At 29.2% G+C, this 23223-nt stretch overlaps 1 protein-coding gene across 1 annotated transcript; it reads left to right on the top strand.

Moving 5' to 3' along the window:
* The first annotated feature begins 468 nt into the window (after positions 1–468).
* On the top strand, positions 469–7151 carry LOC123302833 (piggyBac transposable element-derived protein 4-like). The gene is made up of 2 exons (XM_044885923.1): positions 469–2284; positions 7030–7151. The coding sequence occupies exons 1-2, from the start codon at positions 469–471 to the stop codon at positions 7149–7151; spliced, it is 1938 nt and encodes a 645-aa protein (XP_044741858.1).
* The last annotated feature ends 16072 nt before the right edge of the window (positions 7152–23223 follow it).

Below are 23223 nucleotides of genomic sequence, written 5' to 3'. Positions count from 1 at the left end.
AGTATTCCGCAAAGAGTATTCCACATTTAACACGTTCCCTGTCCCAATATAAAAATGCAAAATTGACCGACAAGTCCAATAGGATTTTTTTTATAATTTGTTTTTTTATAGTCAAAGGATACCCCTAGTAATAATACTTAAAAAAAGAAAAACCGGATGTAGAGTTTTCTTACCTGAAACACATATGGTTCATGAGCGTAGGGAGACATTTTTGCTTCTGCACGTTCATGATACATATGTGGTTCAGAGAACTTTTTTAGATTTTCAAAAGTATTTGTTTGTGTAAATACTCTATTATATAATACGACAATTATAAACTTTGCATAGACTTGTCAGTGCAATTATTTTATATCATTGTCATATTTTACAATTCTGTTAGTTTGTTGTTTGTCAGTTTATCGTTTCAAGTTCTAAAATTGTTTGTTGTTTGTTGAGAGTATAATATCGTATGTGCTATTTTTATTGAAAATGTCTCGCAAATTATCAAATGAGGAATTGCGACGTGTACTAGAAGAAAGTGACTTTGAATTGAGTGATGATGACATGGATTCCAACAGCGACAATAGCGATCCAGAGTCTAATATTACGGATCAAGAACCGAGTATTTTTGCTGATGACGACGTCGAAGATCCTGATTTTGATCCAGATGAAATTTCTCGTTCCAACATTGTAACCGATGGCTTTGGTACAGACTCGCCAGCTGATAATTTATCCGATAACGTCATAAATTCACCTAGGCCAGAAACGAGCAGAAGACGGACTGCTGGTGAGATTATGCGGCTTACTCCGCAAGAAATAAATGATATAGATAGAGAAAATGGCTGGAGTCAGGAAATACTACCACTGTCACGCCAACCTTATAACAGCACCCCAACACTTCATATTCAAGGCGAACAATCTGTTGTATCCATTTATCGACGTATATTGACCAATGAAGTATTAGATCTTATGGTCACTCAAACAAATCTATACGCTTCTCAACTGAAACAGAACGTCAATATGTCAGTTCATAGCTGCATGACCCGGTGGACAGACGTAACACGCGAAGAAATGATGAAATTTATTGCCTTGTATATGCTTATGGGTATTGTGAAATTTCCGACGTTTGAATCATATTGGAAACTAGACGCGATTTACTATCATCCAATATTTCATAACGTAAACATATCGTATAATCGCTTCTCATCAATATTACGCTGCTGGCACTTTGTTGATAATGAAGCTCCAAGGGATCGAAACGAACGTCTGTATAAAATAAAACCACTTTTGGACCTTGTTATCAACAACTGGAAGAGCTTACTAACACCTGATGAATGTATTGTCATTGACGAGTCGATGATGCCGTTTAGAGGGAGGATATCTTTCCGTCAATACAACCCATCAAAAGCTCATAAATACGGCTTGAAAATCTATAAACTCTGCACAGAAGAGGGTTTTGTCTGGAACTATAATATTTACATTGGTCGCGACCCCGAGATTGCTGATTTGGATAAGCCAGGTAGTGTCGTAGTTCAGTTATGTGATGGTCTTCTAGAAGCTGGTCGGATAATTGTGTGTGACAACTATTACAATTCCGTAGGATTAGCAAAATATTTACAGCAGCGTAAGACAGACTTATGCGGCACTCTACGGGTAAATAGAAAAGAACTTCCATGGGCAATAAGATCGAAAAAAATGGGCCCTAAAAAAGGTGAAGTAATTGCTCGTCAGAAGGACAATATAACACTGGTGAAATGGAGAGACAAACGTGACGTTGTTATGATTTCTACATGCCATGACGCTAGTATGCAAATGTCTGCAGGTTATAAACGGAAATTGAAGCCAGAAGTCGTGCTCTATTACAATGAGCGAAAAAAGGGCATAGATGTATCTGATCAACTTTCAAGTTACTATGACCCTAAAAGAAAGTCTCTGGCATGGTACAAAAAGATAGCTTTAGATGTTTTGATTTGTGCATCAGTAACAAACGCTACGCTTTTGTATCAAAAACTACATTCTACTACTAATAGAAGAGATCGCAAAACCGTACTACAGACGCAACAAGAAATTATTAGGGAGTTCTTGCAATTGAACAATGCATCCGATGTGAGTGCAAATTCATTGACCAATAGCCCAGGACCGTCTACTAGCTCAATTGCAAATCAACACTTTCTGACGAAAATTCCGCGGAAAGAGGACAATAAAATTGTCCGAAAACGATGCCATGGATGCTACGAAGACTTGCGTAAAGAAGGCACAAACTGGCAAATAGCTGCAAAAAGAGTAAAACGGGTAGACACTGAGTGTTTGCATTGCAAAAAAACGTTTTGTTTATGCTGTTTCCAAAATAAACATAGTGAGAAATAGCTTAGAAATAATTTGTAATTTCTTAGAAAAATAAAAATATTTTTTCGTATGTCCCGGCGTTTTTGTTTACTTTATGATCGTACCAACACGTCCAATGCAAAAACAGTACAGTTTAAGAACGTCCAGTGGAATTATTCGTTTTAGAAGTTGTATATGGCCCCTGACTCACATATGGCTCAAGAGCGTATTAGTGCTTTTCAAGCGCACGTTTCCTGAACCATATGTGGCTCAGTGGACAGGGAAACTTATTTTCTGGAATGACAATCAAAATTAAATTATATCGAAGTCCAAATTAAAGGAAAATATTTTTAAATTCTGGTAAAATTTTAAGTTGCAAAATTTTAATAAAACAATTTTTTAAATGAAAATATGGTTAACGACAGTTTAATTGAAAACAAGCCACTAACCGCAGAGCTAGTGTGCAACACCATAGCAGACTTAAATGAAAAAAAGCGTGGTTCTACTTCAAGAGCAATTCATAAAAATATCATAAAACAAATTGAATCACAGGGAAGTTGGACTAGAAAGAGTAAATCAGGACATTACAGTTGATCCTGTGTACGTTTCGTCTCTTTATAGAGCTAAAAATTATAATTATCAAAATTACAATATAACGTCTACTACATAATAACTAAAAAACAAAAAAACTAACTTAATAAAAATTCATGATTCTTACCTTGATCTTATAAGTTCAAAGTCTTTTTATATTTTAATAACATGTATACTAGATTTTTAACAAAATAATAAATTAACATAATATTTAACAATAACAATTAATAAAATTTGCAAATCAATGACCAACAAAATGTAATTATGCAGTGCTAATGAATTTTTAATTATGTATGCGACTCATGCGCTATCTAATGTCACTTATAATAAAATTTTCTTTTTGGGCAGCAACTACAAGAAGTTGAACAATAACCATAAGCATTTTTACTGCCCTCTTTTTGACGTCTAAGTTTCCGATTACGAGATTAATCAGCTTCGTTACTCATTGAGTCCGTGAATTGATAACGCCCCATGTATTTTGTAATCAAACCAAATTGTACTCCATTTTGTATTGATGGAACTATTGGGCTATATCGATGATATGTGGTGATAATTTATAATGTTAATCATTAAAGGCTGACTGACATGATGCGCAAGCCACTGGCGATTTACAAGGGTTATTTTTTTTATTATTATTATACTGTGTTTCTAACATCTAGGTCATTTACACAGTCATAGATAAAACATTAAATGATATATATAAATAATATATAAATGTAATAACAGTATTGAATAAGTTAAATAAAATTAATAAAAATTACTTACCTTCATAACAAACATCTGTAATTTTGTAATAAATCCTCTAGAAATTTGCTTCAGCCAGTTGCATTTTTTTGGGGGGCAGCATCCGCAAGAAGGGGGAGGTAATCATAAGCATCTTTACTGCCCTCTTTAGGATCTTTTAGGATTGATTATAAAATTCCAGATGTTTGCTATGAAGATAAAAACAACCGTGTGGATCGCCAGTGACTTGCGCATCATGTCAGCCAGCGTGTAGTGATAAACATCATAAATTTGCACCACATGCCATCGATAGCTGAATAGGTCCATCAATACAAAATGAAGTACATGATAACATAGGCGTCAAAAAGATGGCAGTTAAGATGCTTTTGGGTGCTCTCCCCCCTCTTGTGGATACTGCCTCTAAAGAAAATGTAACATCGAAAAAAAAAATTCCGGGAAGATTGATTATAAATTTGCAGATGTTTGTTATAAATATCAATCCAAAAATCATGTAAAGTTTTAGGTGCAAAATTTGTCTATAGCGATATCGAATTTTAAACCTTATTTTACCCATCCAAAAACTTCAAAACCTGTATTTTATATGTATGTATTTTTCGATCCATGGCATACGTTAGAACTAGTAAGGAACTAGTAAGGAATGATTTTGCATAAAAAAGTGCTATTATTTTCAAGAAATCAGAAAAAATAAATTGGGAATATATTAAAAGATTAAGCGTTAAGAAATATGCTGAAGGTTGTGCATGTAATATCAAAAATAGACACATAAACTTCTATATTGAATTAAATGAATTAAAAAATAGTGATTTTAAAGGCTCTTTTGCTACATCAACATTTTTAAGAATCTTCAATGACATCTTCGATACATTAAATAGCAGGAATGTCTATTGTAAAACACCTGGAAGAAATGAAATTAAAAAAGATTCTTCTCCTGAATTAAAAAATAAAATTGAATAAGCCTTCATCTTACTGTAAGACTGAATACAAACCTATAATTAAGTCACGATTAGTTAAAACTGGATTCGTTGATCTTTGCTTAAAATACTTGTATGCTTTGTGCAATCAAGATAACATGTTATTGATAAGTATATCATCTGAATTAAGTATGAAGCTAGATGAAAATAGTGAAGACTTCTCAATTGAACCAAAAAGAATTAGGAAACCAAAATCACAAATATGCTCTTTTGTAATTGCCATATATTGGAACACGATTATTCCAAGCATGATAAATGGGTTGATTCTGAATATCCCGATGATGTTTTTAAACATACTGCTGAATTCATTGTTCGTTTCATGGGAAAATAGATTCATTGCAAACAATGTTCGAATATGTTAACAGCAGCCAAATTTTCAAACATTTCTAGAATTATTTAATTAAAAAATAGACAAGTGTATACATTTCCATCTGATGATGCTATTTTGATGTGTCATTGTACAGAATAAATATTAAGACGCCATAAATTTTAACTATTAACAAAAAACATTTACTTTACTGTAACAGAAACATTAAAAATAATAATAAAAAATATTGATCATATTTGGGAACAAAAACCACTGTATGAACACCGACAGCAACTAATACTTCTGTCTTCTAATCTGAAGTATTAGTTGCTAACTGAAGCACGAAAGTGAGAAACTTAATTATGGAAAACGTAGAATAAAAATGCATTACAATAAGCTAATCATATGTCAAGGGCAATAATAATTGGTGTACCTTACTCTAGTGAAACCCTGGTTAAGTATTAGGTATCATTCTGATTTTACTTGATAATAAATTTTATTCAAAAAATAAATTTTGATTATTTAACTAGAATAATGTAAATAATACATGAAACTAATAAAACTAGTCTTTCTAAATTTGACCATAATATAGCCTTCAAAAATTTTTTAAAAACCGAACTGATTCCAAATAAATAATCTGTTGACAATAAAGTTAATTTGTTCAGTTTAAAAGTTGAAATTAATATGGATATCAGAACATGTCTCGAGTTTAGAGTCAGTTCATTATTTTATTTTGGTGCTTAGAAAATTTTTGAAGATTGGGGCTACTTTATCAGTTTGATTGCTGTAAATTATCTGAAGATTTCATTTAGTTAGTTGGATCAAATTGGATGTTGGAAAATTTCATAAAAAAAAACGCATAAACATATTGAAGGTGTGCTAAAAAATGTTCAAAGTATTCAAACTAAAAACGCGCCATTAATATTTATCTACGAATGTGTGATTAGACAAAGATAAGTATGGGTCACTCATCTTCCCTTTTTTATTATTTGTTGGACACTCGAACTCATAGGCCTGCCCAAAGATATTGTAATAGTACTATCATAGGCCTGCCCAAAGATATTGTAATAGTACTAATATTAATTAATTGTAATAGTACTAATATTAACAATATGTAACTAATAGTAATAAATAGTACTATTATTTTATCTATGGGCCTGCCTATGGCTCCTCTACTTATGTAATAACTCACTTTTTGATACACTAAGATGATCCTCCTTACATCTACCCTCTATATATATATATAAGTATCTATTATATTGGACTTTACAAAATAAACATATACCAGTTGAATTTTTGTATAATTTGACAGAATTATCAACCCTAAAATTCTTTGTATATATCAGACCTCGACGAAAAGGCAACACTTTATAACACAAATAGTACAAATGGTTCATCTATAGTGAGTGTTAATACACGTACCCCATGTATCTTACAGACTCGATGTTTTAACGATACATGGAGTGAAAATTCTAACTAAATTATGACTTCGGCTTAACCCTTTGTCAACCCGTGTGGCATTTCTGTAACAAACCTCAATTATCCCGCTAAAATATATACTCAACATTTAAGCTCATTCAAATCTCTGTATTGTTACATACCACACCGAACCTTTTAGTATCAAATCATAGATAGTGTATATTGATGATTTTAGCCAGTTTCATAATTCGTGCGTTGTTCAAAGTGACAAGTTGGAATTTGATAAAAGTTTGAATTTTATAAAATATACTAAAATGGTATAAAATTGTATTGTTTTCGTAGAAACATATAGATAGGTAAGTGAATTATTTTGTTTATATATTGTTACCAAAGTATATTTTTGCTTTTTAATGTCATTATATGTTTATGTGTTTATATATTTACATGTTTGTAACATGTCTGTTACGTTGAGTGACGTTGGAAATATTAATTGTAACGAAGTATGTGGATATTGGTTTAAAATATTACCATATTATTTCAGAATGGGTTCATACTCACTGAAGGATCATGAAATACGTGACATATTGCACCAATATGATAGCGAAGACGGATAAGAGGACGATGATGACAGCATTATTGATCCCGATTTTCAACCGTTATTAGAAGCTTTAAAACTTTTTTCTGATTGTTAAGATACTGCAGTTGATGTAGATGTAATTATTGATGAATCTGGACGCAGTAAGCCTATTGCTGGCCTCTCGTCTGCAGATCCTGGAAAGCAAGATAGCCATTCAAATAAAGCTTCCACTAATTAAAAGCGAAAAAAGCGGCAATTACAATGGATAAAAAAATCTAGTTCTAAACGACCAGCAATTGCGATTTACAGGAAATAATACTCTACCGAATAATTTACTGGAGCTTGATATACCAATTAAATTTTTTTTCCCAATGAACTGATAACTTTTATTACAGAACTTTACATAGCACAAAAAAATACTTCAATCCTTTCAAGTTGCCAATACTGATATCCAGCATTTTATTGGTGCAACTTATATTCAAATTGAATTTATTCATTCTTTTCTTAAGCAATACAATTTTGTACAGAGCACGGCATTATATATGCAGGGCCCGATCCAGAGGGGGCGAGCCGAGCGGCTGCCCGGAGCGGCAAAAATTTGGGGCGGCAAATCCTTAAAATTCGATATACAGTAATCTCGATAATCGCGACTCAAAAACCAGAAATATTCCGAAAACTGGGATTGCATGTTTTTGATGTTTTTGAATGTTTTTCTCATATTATAGACACAGTTTTAAACTCCTTAAAGTTAAGGTTATAAATTTTTTTCATACGAAACGTATGAGCCGAATATTATTCAATTTAACAACATTCCATCTTTGAAATAAGAAGTTCATGACCTATATAAGTGTAAAGGGCGGCAAATATTATTTTTGCCCGGAGCGGCAAAATAGCTGGATCGGGCCCTGTATATATGATAGGAAAAAAGAAAGGAAGGGAAAGGTATGCAGCTATGGCTGACTTTGTTAGGAACTATCCCGGCAATAACCTCTTGCAAAAATAATGGAAAACCATAGAAAATCATAGGAAAGCCGGCATCTGACACTAAAAGATCAAATGCCTCCCGAGTATTACTCATAGTGTGATTCGGTTAAGGATTTGGAATACAAGTGGTACTTAGATGAAGTACATAAAAAATTAAACTGTAAATTACATACGTCAAACTAAAATATTTTCTCAGTTGAATAGATATGTTAAAATATATATTTTTTTTTTTTTAAATAAAAAAAAAACAAAAATTCATTTTCTTTAAAATGAAACCAGTATAATTTAACAAACTAATAACAAAGTGTTTGTATAATAGATAACAAATATAAAAAAAAAACATAACAAAAAAAACAAAAAACAAACAAAAAAAAAAAAAAAAAAAAAACAAAATTTCGTCTAAGCCTCATAGCAACACTTCGTCTAGAGAATACGGACAAATAGTCAATAAGTACTTTTTCACTGCAGTTATAAAAGTCGATCCATCTTTCTCCATTATAGAATTAATTCTCTTACAACTAATAAATTTATTATAAAGGCGAATTGCCTGGTTTCGAGGTCCTAAATCTACACATTTGTAATCGCTTAAGGAGCTCACATAACTGCGCTGCTGTCTTATATTACGATTTATACTAACTTTAATCGTATTGAAATAATTTTTATTTTTCAGGAAAAACCATTCAAGCGCATAAACACGTGAAGAGTCAAAATTTTCAAATCTTTAAATATGTCTTTTTAGACTAAATATAATTCTAATAACCTTTTTTTGTAATATTAAAACTTGTTTGGCGCAGTTATTAGAGCCCCATACAATAATTATAAATTAATAAATATAAATAAGCAGAGAATTTATATCAATTATTTTTTCATCATTCTTAACTGAAAACAAACTTTATTTAGCCTTGCATATAATGAATCTATGTGAACTTTCCATTTAATGCTACTCTCAAATATGATACCCAAAAATTTTATTTTGTTTGAAAACCGGGAATATATCTATCCCCTTATTATTATTATTGACTTTAAATTTTTGAATTTGAGATTTATTCAAATAATGGCGCGGAGCATATCAAGACCTCAAAACTATCAACTGTATTTTGATAATTACTTTACTTCGTTGGCATTGCCGGAATACTTGGCTAAACAGAGTAAATTGGGTCTTGAGACAGTACGACGCAATCACATTCCAGATTGCAAACTACACGCTGACAAGGAAGTAATAAAAAAAAACGAGGGTTTTCCGTTGAATATGTAGCAAATATGGACAGAATTGATGTGTCGAACGTTATATGGAAAGGCAAAAAAGTTGTAACGCTTCTATCATATTTTCTGATGAATTGCCGAAGGCCCAAGTCATACGTTATGATTAGCCCAATAAGAAGTACATCGACATATGCGTGGCGTAGATTTGAGAGACAGCATTATGGGAAGGTATAAAATTTTGACATAAAGTAAAAATAGTAGGTTTGGATGTTTTATCACTTATTATACCTGACTATGGCAAATTCTTGCCTTTTATATCCAAGAGAAAGGCAAGTGAAAAACTACAGTGACAAACGAATGCCTTCAGGCGATTTTCGTCTTGGGATCGGTGAAACTTTAGGCAAGCTAGGCTTGAAATCTAATATCAAGCACCGAAGGTCAGTTGAAAAGGAAATTCAAGCCAAAAAACACAAGGGATCAGCGCAACATGTTCCCCCATTGGCATTAAATCAAAATCAAATTCGCCACTGGCCGGTTTGAGTAGAAAAAAGGGTTCGGTGCAAGTTTCCCAAATGTACTTGTGTATCACAAACAATTTGCGAAAAATGCGAAGCATCATTATGTTACAACAAACAAAATAATTGCTTTAGAACCTTCCACGCTACATTAGTACATTTTCTTTTAGTTTGTAACTCAATGTTGCATTAATATATTGCAATAATTTTTATTTTTCAGGAAAAACTTCAACAATTCAAGCGCATAAACACGTGAAAAGGCAAAATTTTACTTATCTTTACACCCTAAAATATCAAATAAATAAATAATAATAAATATTTTTAATTTTTGAGAAATAGGGTTTTTTTTATTTGTTTATACCTGTCATACCCTTATGGAAAAAATAAACTGTTACAAAGTCATACAAAGTTTAAATAAGAGTTCTTAAAGTTTTACTTTCTCTTACAAACTCTGAAAAAGTCTTATAAACTCTGAATAAGATCTAATAAGACGTAAAAAGTAGGAATTATTCCATCTTTTCGGTCTCTGCCAGAAGAGTTATTCAGAGTTAATAAAACTTACTAAAAGAGTTAGTAAGACTTTTTCAGAGTTTTTAATTCTTAAAAAAAGTTTTGAATAATTTTTTGAGGCTGTAAAAAGAATTATTCCGACTTTTTAAAACTTTCAATAGTAAATTTATAGGCTATAAAAAGAATTAGTAAGAGTTTTTAATACTTAAAAAAAGTATTTTATAAAAATGTCAAAAGAATTAGTAAGAGTTTTTAATACTTAAAAAAAGTATTTCATAAAAATGTCAAAATAATTTATTTTCTGACTTATTTTCTATATTTATTAAAATTTTTTGCGAATTACATAATAATTATTATTTCAGTTATCGTTGTCATTATAAATTCGTCATGTGAAACTTAAATATCCAGTAACAAATTATTTTGCAACACAGGCAAAATAATTTGTTACTGGATATTTAAGTTTCACATGACGAATTTATAATGACAACGATAACTGAAATATTTTCAAATATAAATATAATCAATCGCAGTTCAAACGTTTAAGGTAATAAATTTGAAGAAATAATTAAAAACAAATTTTTATTCTTTCTATTTATTTTTACAAAGTTTTTTTTTTACATTTTTTAAATTATAAAATCTTGCAATGTTTTTGAATATTAATTTTTTTGTTTGGTTTTACAAACTTTTGAAGCTTATATTAATATTTTTTAAATCTATTTACTATCGCTTTAATTTTATTCATTCCTAATTATCATAAATAAATAAATTATTAATTAGTAACATAAAAGTTACATAATACTTTACGAGCAATTATTGCACGCTGTTCAATGGACGATATTACTTTTTTGTTTGATTATGACAAAAACTTGCAACTTATATTAACTTTTTTTAAAACAATAAATTAAAAATTATTAACATAAAAACATAAATAATATCTTACGAGCAGTAATTGCACTCTTTATATCCCTTTTATCAAATTGGTCATTTTCAAACACTGTGACAAAATGACCAATTTGGTACAAAACATATGTCACCAAAAAAAATTACATTATTACATTTTTAAATTGTTAAAAATACAGTGATGTCTTTTAATTGTTAAAAAAATATATATTTTAATAAATCGGTGGAATAATAAAATAATTAATTAAAACATGTTCCGCAAAATAGAGCTCCAAAACATAAGAATAATTTAATACATTTTATAATACAAGAAATAATTTTTATTTTTATTTGTAAACATAATTCAGTTAAATAAAAATACAATTTTATAGAAAAATTGATCAAAAATAATTGACTGGATAATTTTTAAAATTCAATAAAAATTGAAAGAAAATTTTCAAAAAAATCTATTATATAATTTTTATTATTATCAATAATTATTAACTATCAATTGTTTTTGTCAATCTTTTTTAGATGAAAATTTTTAAAATCAAATCATTCAAAAACGGATTGAAATCAACATCTAAAATTTACTCTTCAATTTAGATACTACAAAATGACAAAAAAATTGTAAATTTAAGAGAATTCGTACCTTTCGGATTTCAGATCCGAACTAATTTTCTTTTGTTGGTTTGTTTCTTCAGTAGATTTCGTTTTGATAGAGACGATTTTCTTCTGTCGTGTATCCAATTGAAGGGATGGTAATAAAATACAATTTTATTACCATCCCTTCATAGCTTGTTTTTCAATATAGCATAATTTAAAAAGAAAGAGGCATAGTTTCTACCGGGTGCTCACGACACGTCTTTTTTTATATTGTTGATAAAATAAAATATGTTAGAGAAATCTTAAAATACAAATTCTCAAAAATTTTCATATCAATGCATAATAAATTTTAACAATCACTGTAAGTTTTATAATTAAATCGAGAACACTGTAATCGAGAAATAAGGAGAAACTAATTATCACTTAAGCAACAACAATTGCCAATATAATATAAAATTTACTGCCCAAAAGTAAAAAAATTATTTTGCAAATATGTTGTAAATAACAGTATTTACTGCACATTTCTAATAACTCCTAGAATTTTTCAGTTATGGGCTGCGAATGACAACAATATTGTTTTTAGGACGGAAAAGTGAGGTGTAAAAATTGGGTCTTGAGTCCAGAGATCAATATTTTAAGTCGTTATAGATTGAACAAAAGTGTAAAAAATATTCCTTATAAAAAAATTAACAACTTTTGTTTGAAACATTTTTTCGCAAACTTCACTGTTTACCCTTGAGGGCGCAAATTATATAGTAAGTTCATGGTATTTCAAAAATTGATTCAGTCATTTGTTTGTTTTCACTTGTTTTTTTTATTTAAATTTTGGTCTTAAGAGGTTGTGGGCAATTTTATAAAACTAAAAATGTAAAAATAGTCACTTGTTTAAAAAAAATTGGTAGATATGATTAATCCATGCTGAACGTACTTTATTTTACAATAGGTTATAGGAAGGAACGTACTTTAACTATTTATATAAAACTGTACATTGAATGAGATTGAATGGTTATTATAGGGTGGTGAAGTGTGGTACACACAAAGACACAACACTTGCAGAGAATATATCGGTAAAAACATTGTGTACAGAGACTGTTACAGTACGAGTACGTATGTATGCTGGTCATTAAGTGTTATAAGAGATTGGTTCTAAATAAAATAAAATACAAAACTAAACAAATATCAAGCTAGCCTGGTGACATTTTTATATAAAAAGCTCGAAAATTTTTTCTGTAAAATTTGCATTGCTAACATATTTTAAAAATTTTAGTACAATTTATTCGTTGAAACAGTTTACGAAAGCCGAGAAGATACACGACAGAAGAAAATCGTCTCTATCAAAACGAAATCTACTGAAGAAACAAACCAACAAAAGAAAATTAGTTCGGATCTGAAATCCGAAAGGTACGAATTCTCTTAAATTTACAATTTTTTTGTCATTTTGTAGTATCTAAATTGAAGAGTAAATTTTAGATGTTGATTTCAATCCGTTTTTGAATGATTTGATTTTAAAAATTTTCATCTAAAAAAGATTGACAAAAACAATTGATAGTTAATAATTATTGATAATAATAAAAATTATATAATAGATTTTTTTGAAAATTTTCTTTCAATTTTTATTGAATTTTAAAAATTATCCAGTCAATTATTTTTGATCAATTTTTCTATAAAATTGTATTTTTATTTAACTGAATTATATTTACAAATAAAAATAAAAATTATTTCTTGTATTATAAAATGTATTAAATTATTCTTATGTTTTGGAGCTCTATTTTGTGGAACATGTTTTAATTAATTATTTTATTATTCCACCGATTTATTAAAATATATATTTTTTTAACAATTAAAAGACATCACTGTATTTTTAACAATTTAAAAATGTAATAATGTAATTTTTTTTGGTGACATATGTTTTGTACCAAATTGGTCATTTTGTCACAGTGTTTGAAAATGACCAATTTGATAAAAGGGATATAAAGAGTGCAATTACTGCTCGTAAGATATTATTTATGTTTTTATGTTAATAATTTTTAATTTATTGTTTTAAAAAAATTTAATAGAAGTTGCAAGTTTTTGTCATAATCAAACAAAAAAGTAATATCGTCCATTGAACAGCGTGCAATAATTGCTCGTAAAGTATTATGTAACTTTTATGTTACTAATTAATAATTTATTTATTTATGATAATTAGGAATGAATAAAATTAAAGCGATAGTAAATAGATTTAAAAAATATTAATATAAGCTTCAAAAGTTTGTAAAACCAAACAAAAAAATTAATATTCAAAAACATTGCAAGATTTTATAATTTAAAAAATGTAAAAAAAAAAAACTTTGTAAAAATAAATAGAAAGAATAAAAATTTGTTTTTAATTATTTCTTCAAATTTATTACCTTAAACGTTTGAACTGCGATTGATTATATTTATATTTGAAAATATTTCAGTTATCGTTGTCATTATAAATTCGTCATGTGAAACTTAAATATCCAGTAACAAATTATTTTGCCTGTGTTGCAAAATAATTTGTTACTGGATATTTAAGTTTCACATGACGAATTTATAATGACAACGATAACTGAAATAATAATTATAATGTAATTCGCAAAAAATTTTAATAAATATAGAAAATAAGTATGAAATTAAATTATTTTGACATTTTTATGAAACACTTTTTTTCAGTATTAAAAACTCTTACTAATTCTTTTGACATTTTTATAAAATACTTTTTTAAGTATTAAAAACTCTTACTAATTCTTTTTATAGCCTATAAATTTACTATTGAAAGTTTTAAAAAGTCGGAATAATTCTTTTTACAGCCTCAAAAAATTATTCAAAACTTTTTTTAAGTATTAAAAACTCTGAAAAAGTCTTACTAACTCTTTTAGTAAGTTTTATTAACTCTGAATAACTCTTCTGGCAGAGACCGAAAAGATGGAATAATTCCTACTTTTTACGTCTTATTAGATCTTATTCAGAGTTTATAAGACTTTTTCAGAGTTTGTAAGAGAAAGTAAAACTTTAAGAACTCTTATTTAAACTTTGTATGCCTTTGTAACAGTTTATTTTTTCCATAAGGGTATGCCAAAGTAATTTATAATTTTATGATCTTGAGCTACAAAGGGCACAACCAATGATGATTGAAACTTTAAAGGTAAGAGAAGTTATTTTTTTAATTTTATATCAAAGTTTAAACCTAAAAAATGGTAGAATTGCGTGTCAGATTAAAATTTAAAGAATTTAGCTATCACAATCTGGAGTCCTTCTCTGTATCTATCAAAATTTTACAAAAACTTGTACTAGCGTTAATAAATCTTACAATGATATTGTAGCCAGCAAAAAGATTGACCATGTTACGGCTTGTCACTTATTTCAAAACCAAGACCAGAATTTCTATATAAAAAAAAAAAATATATATACTAGTACTCCATATATTGTAAGTTCGCATGCTAAATCAATGAATATGAGAGAGTTCATATGTACATATACATTACGCAATGTGTACAAGAAAGATACTATTATATGTTTGTGTGTATTCTTGCTTTTTTTCGTGTATGAAACTCGTAAATTGAACAGAGGAAATATTGAACGTAAATATTAGAAATTCCAAAACGATTCTGTAGATAAAGATCTACATATGTGTTCAATTTAGTTACTTGGAAAAAGGTATGACAAGCTTTGTGTGTATTTGAAATGGACGACGCCGAAATTTTAAAATCCAGATAACTTTTAAGCTGAACGCAGGACAAATCTAAAAAAAATTAAGGATATATATTTTCTTAATATTTATGTGTGGCCAAAAGATGAACTCTAACATTTCCTTCAACACTTATGTCGTCCCTTAAAAAATTCTTAAATTGATCGTTAAAATTAATTTTACACTTTTTAGTTAGAATTTTCAACTATATTTAAACATTTTAAATCAATTTATTATTCCTAATTGAATTTAAACATATAACTGTTATATGTTTTTGTAATACCCTTTTAATTTTATTTATTATTAACCTATTCGATAGGTTTGCTCAATTTTTTTTACCTAAAAACACCACCCATTGTAAGTTTTGTAAATACCCTGACTTCTGAGCTAACTTAGAAAAATTCAGACAACGAAAAAGTGCTAAGTTTTCGAGGTTGGATTTATTTTAAATTGGTCTAATTTTACATGTTGTTTAGTAGACTACGACCCAACTTTGCCGCCGGCCGATTTATTTTATCTCATCTAGAACAGGAGGTATTTTTTTAAATGTGTTTGGGGCTATCCTTTGTAATTTGGATTTAAACTAAGGATGCCTAAATTTTGAATTTTTCCCTATTCGCAATATTGGGCCCAGAGTAGCCCCAAACGAATTATCATTAATATTTCCGGTTCTAGATGCGATAACTACTCTAACAACTTGTAAAATTTGGCCAATCTAAAATAATTCTAACCTTGAAAACTTACCACTCTTTCGCGGTAAGTAAACTTACCAGAAGTCAGGGTGTTGACAAAACTTACAATGGATGGCGTTTTTAGGTTATAATGACCTAAATCTACAAGAATTATTTTGATTTATTTAAATAACTGTATTTTTTGGCCAAAAAACTCAATTTTGCGATTTTCCAGAAATGTTTGATTTTGGCTCCGGAAGTGGCACTATTTAAAAAAAAAAAAAAAAAAAAAAAAAAACGAGGTTAAACAGTGTGACACAACCATTTATCACATTTAGCTAAGACACTAACCATTATTTAATAATTACTTTACCGACGCACAGATGTCAGATATATATAAGTTAAATTCTTTTTCTTAAAAAAATCCTTATAATTATATGTTATGAAAAATATTAACATTTTCTATTTACATTTTCAATTTCTGAAATATTAAAAATACTTACAGTAATTTTGTATGTATGAATTTTGCATAAAAAGGAAAAAAATAATTAATTGTTGGACAAGGAAAGATGTATACATGGTTAACATATAAATAATAGAAATAGATATTTAAATTCAGATATAAAAGATAGTCACTGAATATCATACAAGCAGAGAGGAAAAAATGTCTTCAGTCTAATTCAACTCAGCAGTAACCAAAAGTCAACACCATGGAATAGAGGAAACTATATATACATCTTTCTTCGAGCAACAAGGATATGTATAAACTTCATTAACTTTATATTCTATTTCAAATGTAAAGGTGAGAAACAAAAAAAAAAACATTAAATATTTTAATTTAATTTTTGAACTTTATCTTATTTTATTTAATAAATTTGATAATAGTTCTATTAATTCAATCTAAGTGCTAAATGACAATCAAAAATGATTATTTTATTGATTAGTAAGCTACTTTAGATAGATGATATACGATTATTATTTTATACAGTACGGGAAGATTTATGTAACTTTTGGGTAATTCATGTGTTCTTTGGTGTGTGATGAATTTAACACTCCAGGATGTAGTTTAACATGAACTTTTTTTTGTTGTTATATTGTGTTGTCAAATGAGGACATTATAACTAATATTTTTTTTAATGATGTTGCATAAATCATCCCTGCTAATTTTTTTTCGAAACAATTTGTTTCCTTTAGATATGACTAACTCTTTATTTTAGACTATGTCATTTATATATTTTTCTTTTAAAGTTTATTAAATAAACTTTGGATTTTTTCTAATCCATTTAACCATTTTGACGAAGAAGAAATGGCCAATTCATTCATAACGACTTTGCATAGTGAGCAAGTGAAAATGTGTTTGAAATTATTAATTGAAATTGAAAAATTAAAAGCTGATAACCAAAGATATTGTAATAGTATAGATGGAACATAGGCAACGGGTATACGTTTCCGTGTAGCCGACCAAAGACGATGAATATTGTCACTGAATATTAGTATTCAATCGACCACTGACCAGTGAACATCTCAAGTAAATTTACATATTTCGTGTTTAAAATTGTAATTTTTTGTTATAAAATGGTTTCGTGCAGTGTGAAATCTTGTAATATTTAGGGTGTAAACTCGAAAAATAAAATTGATGGTGTAATTTACAAAAAGTAAGTACAAAAATATTTTTACCATTTTTTTATCCGCCATATTTGTTAATATATAATAAACTGTCATTATTTGTCAGTTTACCAGGTACGGATTATCGAACTTTTTTTAAAATTTTGTTTTATTATTTTCATGTTTATTTCTTAAAATTTTTATAACTGACAACTTTGATATAAGATTTATTATAAGAAAATAAAAGTATATTTTACGGGATAGAGAATCAAGTTATTTTTTTGGCTTTTTGGTTGTTTTGGAAAATGTTAAAGTTTTTCATTTCATAATAATATGTTTATATTTGTCGAAATTATGTCATGAAAAATCTGTTTAACTTGTATGTTAAATATAAAATACACAAATCCTTCCAAAAAATTATTAATATATTAATACGAATTCACAATAAATTTAAAAAATGTTAACTAGAGACAGTTAATAATAATAATAATACTGTATTTAAACCCATGGTTATTACAGGTGATTGGTACACAAAACAGAGAAAGAAGAGAGAAAAGAGCAATTAACAATAGTAATAATAATACTGATAAGAACAATAGTAATAATAACAATAACAATAGCAATAACAATAACAATAACAGATGTAAAAGAAAACAAGAACCAGAATAATAACAATAATAATAACAATTATAATAACAATAACAATAAGAAAAATAGCTTCAGTAATAATAACAATAATAATAACAATAAAAAAAAAATCGCTAATAATGTGGGATTACGATTCTAAGACTGAGAGCAAAAATGAGTGGATAACAATAATAATACCAATTTAAATAATAACAGTAAACAACAGTAACAATTAATAATCATATAATGTATATAAATGCATTAAAATATTCTGAAGATACAGTTTATAGGCGGATCGAAAGTGTTTTCTACTCAGACAAAACAAAACTTCTCAATTTAAGCGCGTTGATAGTATAGAAATAAATATCATTTATTTTGGAGATGCTGAGGTTATCAAGCAAAGATGCTGTTATATTTATTACATTTGTATGTTTTCTGTATTTTGAAATGTATTGATCCCTTAAAGATTTTAGAATTGGACATCTATGCAGAAAATGATCTAAGGTATCAAATTCATCCAAATTGCACATCCCACATTTCAATTCTGAATCCCATCTATAAACTATACCTCTTGTGCATATTCTGATATGGTTCTTATTTATAACGCGCATCTGGAAAATGACTCTTTTTTTATCAATTGGTATATCTAGCTCAAGGTATGAAGAGGTATTGGGTGGATGAAAATATTTATAATTTAAGTTATAATTAGATTCTAAGATTTTATTTTCATCCCTTGCTCGAATTTTATTTATATAACTTTGTATTATTTCTTGTTTTAATTGCTTAATTGACCGTGCATTCTGTTCTTCCCAAGTATAACCATATTCTAGATCAGTAACAATTTTCTTAAGTTGGGTGGCCCAATTAAGCTTATGAACATTATCAGGACTCTTATCTAGCTCCGCCATTCTTAAATAACTCACTTTGGTAAGTTTCGCACTGGGTGCATTCAGCATCTTAATCCACCAATTTAAAATTAAATTTAATGCTTGCGATCCTATGTGTGCTCTTGCGTTTCCGATCTCAGCATATAGTGTGGTGTGCTTCGCGGTAAGCACATAATGCTCTTGATAAAATTGCTTTGAATTTTATCCAGCCCTTCAAGGTAACGCAAACTCCATGTTTCGGCACAGTAGAGTAAAGTAGTTACAACTATAGAATTTAAAAGTTTCAGCTTTGTATCCCATAAAGTTGATTGTGACCTGACTAATGTTTCCCGTACACAACCAATTGCTGAATTTGCTTTTTTTGTAAATGTATTCAATGATTCTAGGAATAAGCTTGGGCTAGTGGAGGGGAAGCCCAAGTAGACGAATCTATTCACAACTTCTATTAGTTCATTGCAAAGATAAAATTTCTGTTGCTTAATCTTTCCTTTTTTTCTGAAGACTACAATTTTTGTTTTTGGGATGTTAATTTGTAACTTATTCTTGTTACAATATTTTTCGAAAAAGTTCAGATTTCTTTGGAGATTTATAGGCGAGTCTCCGAATATTGTGCAGTCATCTGCATACAGTAGATGAGTAATTTCTAATTGCCCGTTGAGACTAACTCCTGTCGCTCCATTTGTCTGGAAGTAACTGTCTAAGTCGGCTATAAACAAAATGAATAGAAGGGGACTCAAGGAATCTCCTTGCAATATTCCCTGTGTGATATGTATGTTTAAGGTATTTTCAGGATCTCCAAGATCAACGATCATTTTGGCGTTAATGTACATATCTTTTAATATCGACACAATTTTTCTGCTAATACCCAGCGAGTACAATTTATCCCATAAGAGGGAATGTTCTACTTTATCAAAAGCTTTTTTAAGATCAATAAAGCATGCATAAACTTTTCGTTTAGGTTGTCTAATGTGTGATTGAACTAAATTTGTCAAAATGAATATATTGTCTTGGCATCCCCTTCCTTTCCTAAAACCCCCTTGATGCTCGGGTAATATTTGCGCTTCTTCCGCCCAAGTAAGGAGTCGGTTGCTGAGAATTTTTGTGTAAATTTTCGTGATTGCATTTAACAGAGCAATACCCCTATAATTTTCGGGTTTTTGAGTGTTACCCTTTTTAAATAACAGTTTAAGTTTTAACTTGGTCCAATTTTCACCGCACTTTTCATTTTCGAAGGCTAGATTTAACATATTTAATAAGTGAGTCTCAGCTACTTCAGGTAAATTTTTAAGGAAATCGTTTGTTAAACCATCTGGGCCGGGAGCTTTACCCCTTTTAATTTGTCGTAATGCGGCTTGAAGCTCTTCAGCAGCGATTTCGACATCTAGGTATGGATGGTGGGCATCAAAAAAGGTGTGTTCATTTATAATACTTGGAGGATACAAAGTTTGAAAATACTGATTCCACTGATCTATATGTATAGGGTTTATGTTTGATAAATTACCTTTATATCGAAATTGTTTAAGAATACTCCAAAATTCCTTACTATCCCTGGACTTAATAAGGTTATCTTTAATAGCTTGGAAATATCCTTCTTTCTTGGCCTTTATAGTATCTTTGTACCTTTTTTTACTTTCTACATATAGTTTTGTAATCGTTAGGGAAAAGTTTGTGGTTTTTGCTAGTTTGAAGTTATTTTTTAGGGTTACTTTTAGTTGTTGACATTCCTTGTCAAACCATATCTTATTTTTATTTTTTAATATTTCCCCTGAGCTTGTAGTGATAATAGTTTTTTCATTGCACATATCGAGTTTAGTGGCTACATTCGTTATATTAGTAACCATAGTCTGATAAAACTGTGTTGCTGAGTGCAAGGTTGGCCATTGAGATTCTCTGAGCAATTCTAAGTATGACGAAACTTTTTCCTCATTCCACTTAAAGCTTTTAATTTTACTATATCTACGCTTGCTTCTACTACTGGAAACAGTGCTGTCGATGATCAGCATACAAGGTAAATGATCTGACGTTAAAACAATGTCTGTAATTGCAAAATCTATAACTTCAACCAAAGCCAGATCATTTCCCCATACGAGATCCACAGCGCTGTTTCCGTTTGTATTGAAAAACGTGAACTGTCCTTCTGGGTCCGACCTACTTCTACCATTTATAACATAAAAATTGGAACTCTCAAAAAATTCGTTGAGTTTTATACCTCTTCGATTGACTATATCTTGAGATTTTCTGTTTTTGTTCAAAAGTGTACAATCAAAAATCTCGCCATGTTCTTGACCCAATGTGCCAATCCTACAGTTCATATCCCCCGCAATAATAATTGCTGTATCTCGATAGTTTGTACTTATTAAACTCAACAAATCATTTAGTAAATCTATCACCACACCCACATCATAACTAGGCTTAAAATATACAAAGATCAAAATATAATTACAACCTGTTAAATTTACTTTTACTGCAATCCATAGATTAGAAGAATCTATCAACTCCGTATTAATAGACTTATTTACTAACAATATCAACCCTCCACTTGGTCTTCCGAACTGTTTTTCCTTAACAGCTTGCACCTCATAGCAATGATATTCCTCTTTTAATTTAAAGTCATTTCTAAAATTTCTGCATAGCCATGTTTCACTCAGTCCTATAACACTACAGTTTTTAAAATATTGTTGTTGTTTAGTATCTAAATTTAAAAAGTTATTTATTCCATTACAGTTCCAAAATATAAATTTTACTTTGTCCTTTAGTTCATCACTTTCTCCAATCATTCTGCTTCCATTCCCAGTTTGTAAAAGTTTCAAGTTGGATTGCTATTGCGTAGGTTGTAACGCCAGGCTGCTTTGGGGTTTTGCCTGGTTATCATTACCGATAGAGTTAGATCTCGGCCGTATGAACTGATCTAAAGTTGATGCTCTAAAAATATGTTTGCTTACTTTCTTGTTTACTTGGTTGTTAATTTTGTGGTCTTCGTAGCTTTTTTCTTCCGATGATAGTGGTCGTTTTTTTAAATTATATTCCATTTTTAGTTCATCCATATTTATATTTTGGCCATTTACAAACAGCTTATCTTGTTTGATAACTGCTTGCTTCCCTTCGTTACGAAGTTGTACCATATAAGGTATTAAATCTTTCCTTTTCTGACGAGCTGCTGGCGAAAGATCATCAGATAAATAAATGGACGTTCCCTTCAATAGTTTTCGGTTTTCCAGAATCTGGATTTTTATTCGCCATGACACAAAACCAACAATAATAGGACATTTAGAGCTATCTCCACTTGGTCTGAGTTTCCGAATAAAATCAATGTCTTTTATTGTACAATTAACTTTCAGCGTAATGTTAAAGAATGATATTATTTGTTCTTCCATAACATTTGTATAATGGCTTATATCAATTAAACCGTAGATTATTAAGTTTTTCTTACGATTTGTTGATTCTAAATTTTCAACTTTTTGTTCCAATAATTTTACCTTTTCTTTTAAATTAGTTTGCGCTAATTTCAATTCTTCGAATTTTTTGTCTAATTTTTCACTAACATTTTGCACATCATTTTTCAAATCATTCTTCAAATCCGCAATGGCCTTTAGTATATCTGCATTTGTCATTTTGGGAGTATTTCAAGTTCACTTGTAAAGGTAGTATTGATTTATTGTTATCAAGCAATGCTTAACGCTATTTGGGATAATGGGTTGTAGTTTACAGTGTTTTTAAGTAGAATAAACAATAGTTAAATCACGAATGTATATTTTATAAACAACAGTTTCTGGTTTAATAACACTATTTTTAAAGTTTGATAATATTGAGATGATTAAAAAATAAAACTAACACCAGTCGGACTCGAACCTCCGATCACCAGTAACTCTGCGATATGCACAATTGGTTCTGATTGGTTTTCTAGGGAACTTAAATTAGCTATTTCAAATAAAAAAATATACCATAAGCTTTACAAACAAACCAATTCAATTCGTTATTATGATCTCTTTACTGAAGCTAGAAAAGCCTGTAAATTATTGGTAAAACAACACCATAACTCTTATATTGATTTAGTACAACAATCTATTCCTCAAAATATAAGTTACTTTTGGAATTTTGTTAATAAACTCAAAAAATCAGGAGGAATACCAAA

The sequence above is a fragment of the Chrysoperla carnea genome, chromosome X (assembly GCF_905475395.1).
Source record: "Chrysoperla carnea chromosome X, inChrCarn1.1, whole genome shotgun sequence".
Taxonomy (NCBI): Eukaryota; Metazoa; Arthropoda; class Insecta; order Neuroptera; family Chrysopidae; genus Chrysoperla; species Chrysoperla carnea.
Note: the sequence above shows the minus strand (reverse complement) of the source record. Positions and strands in the feature narration are given on the sequence as shown.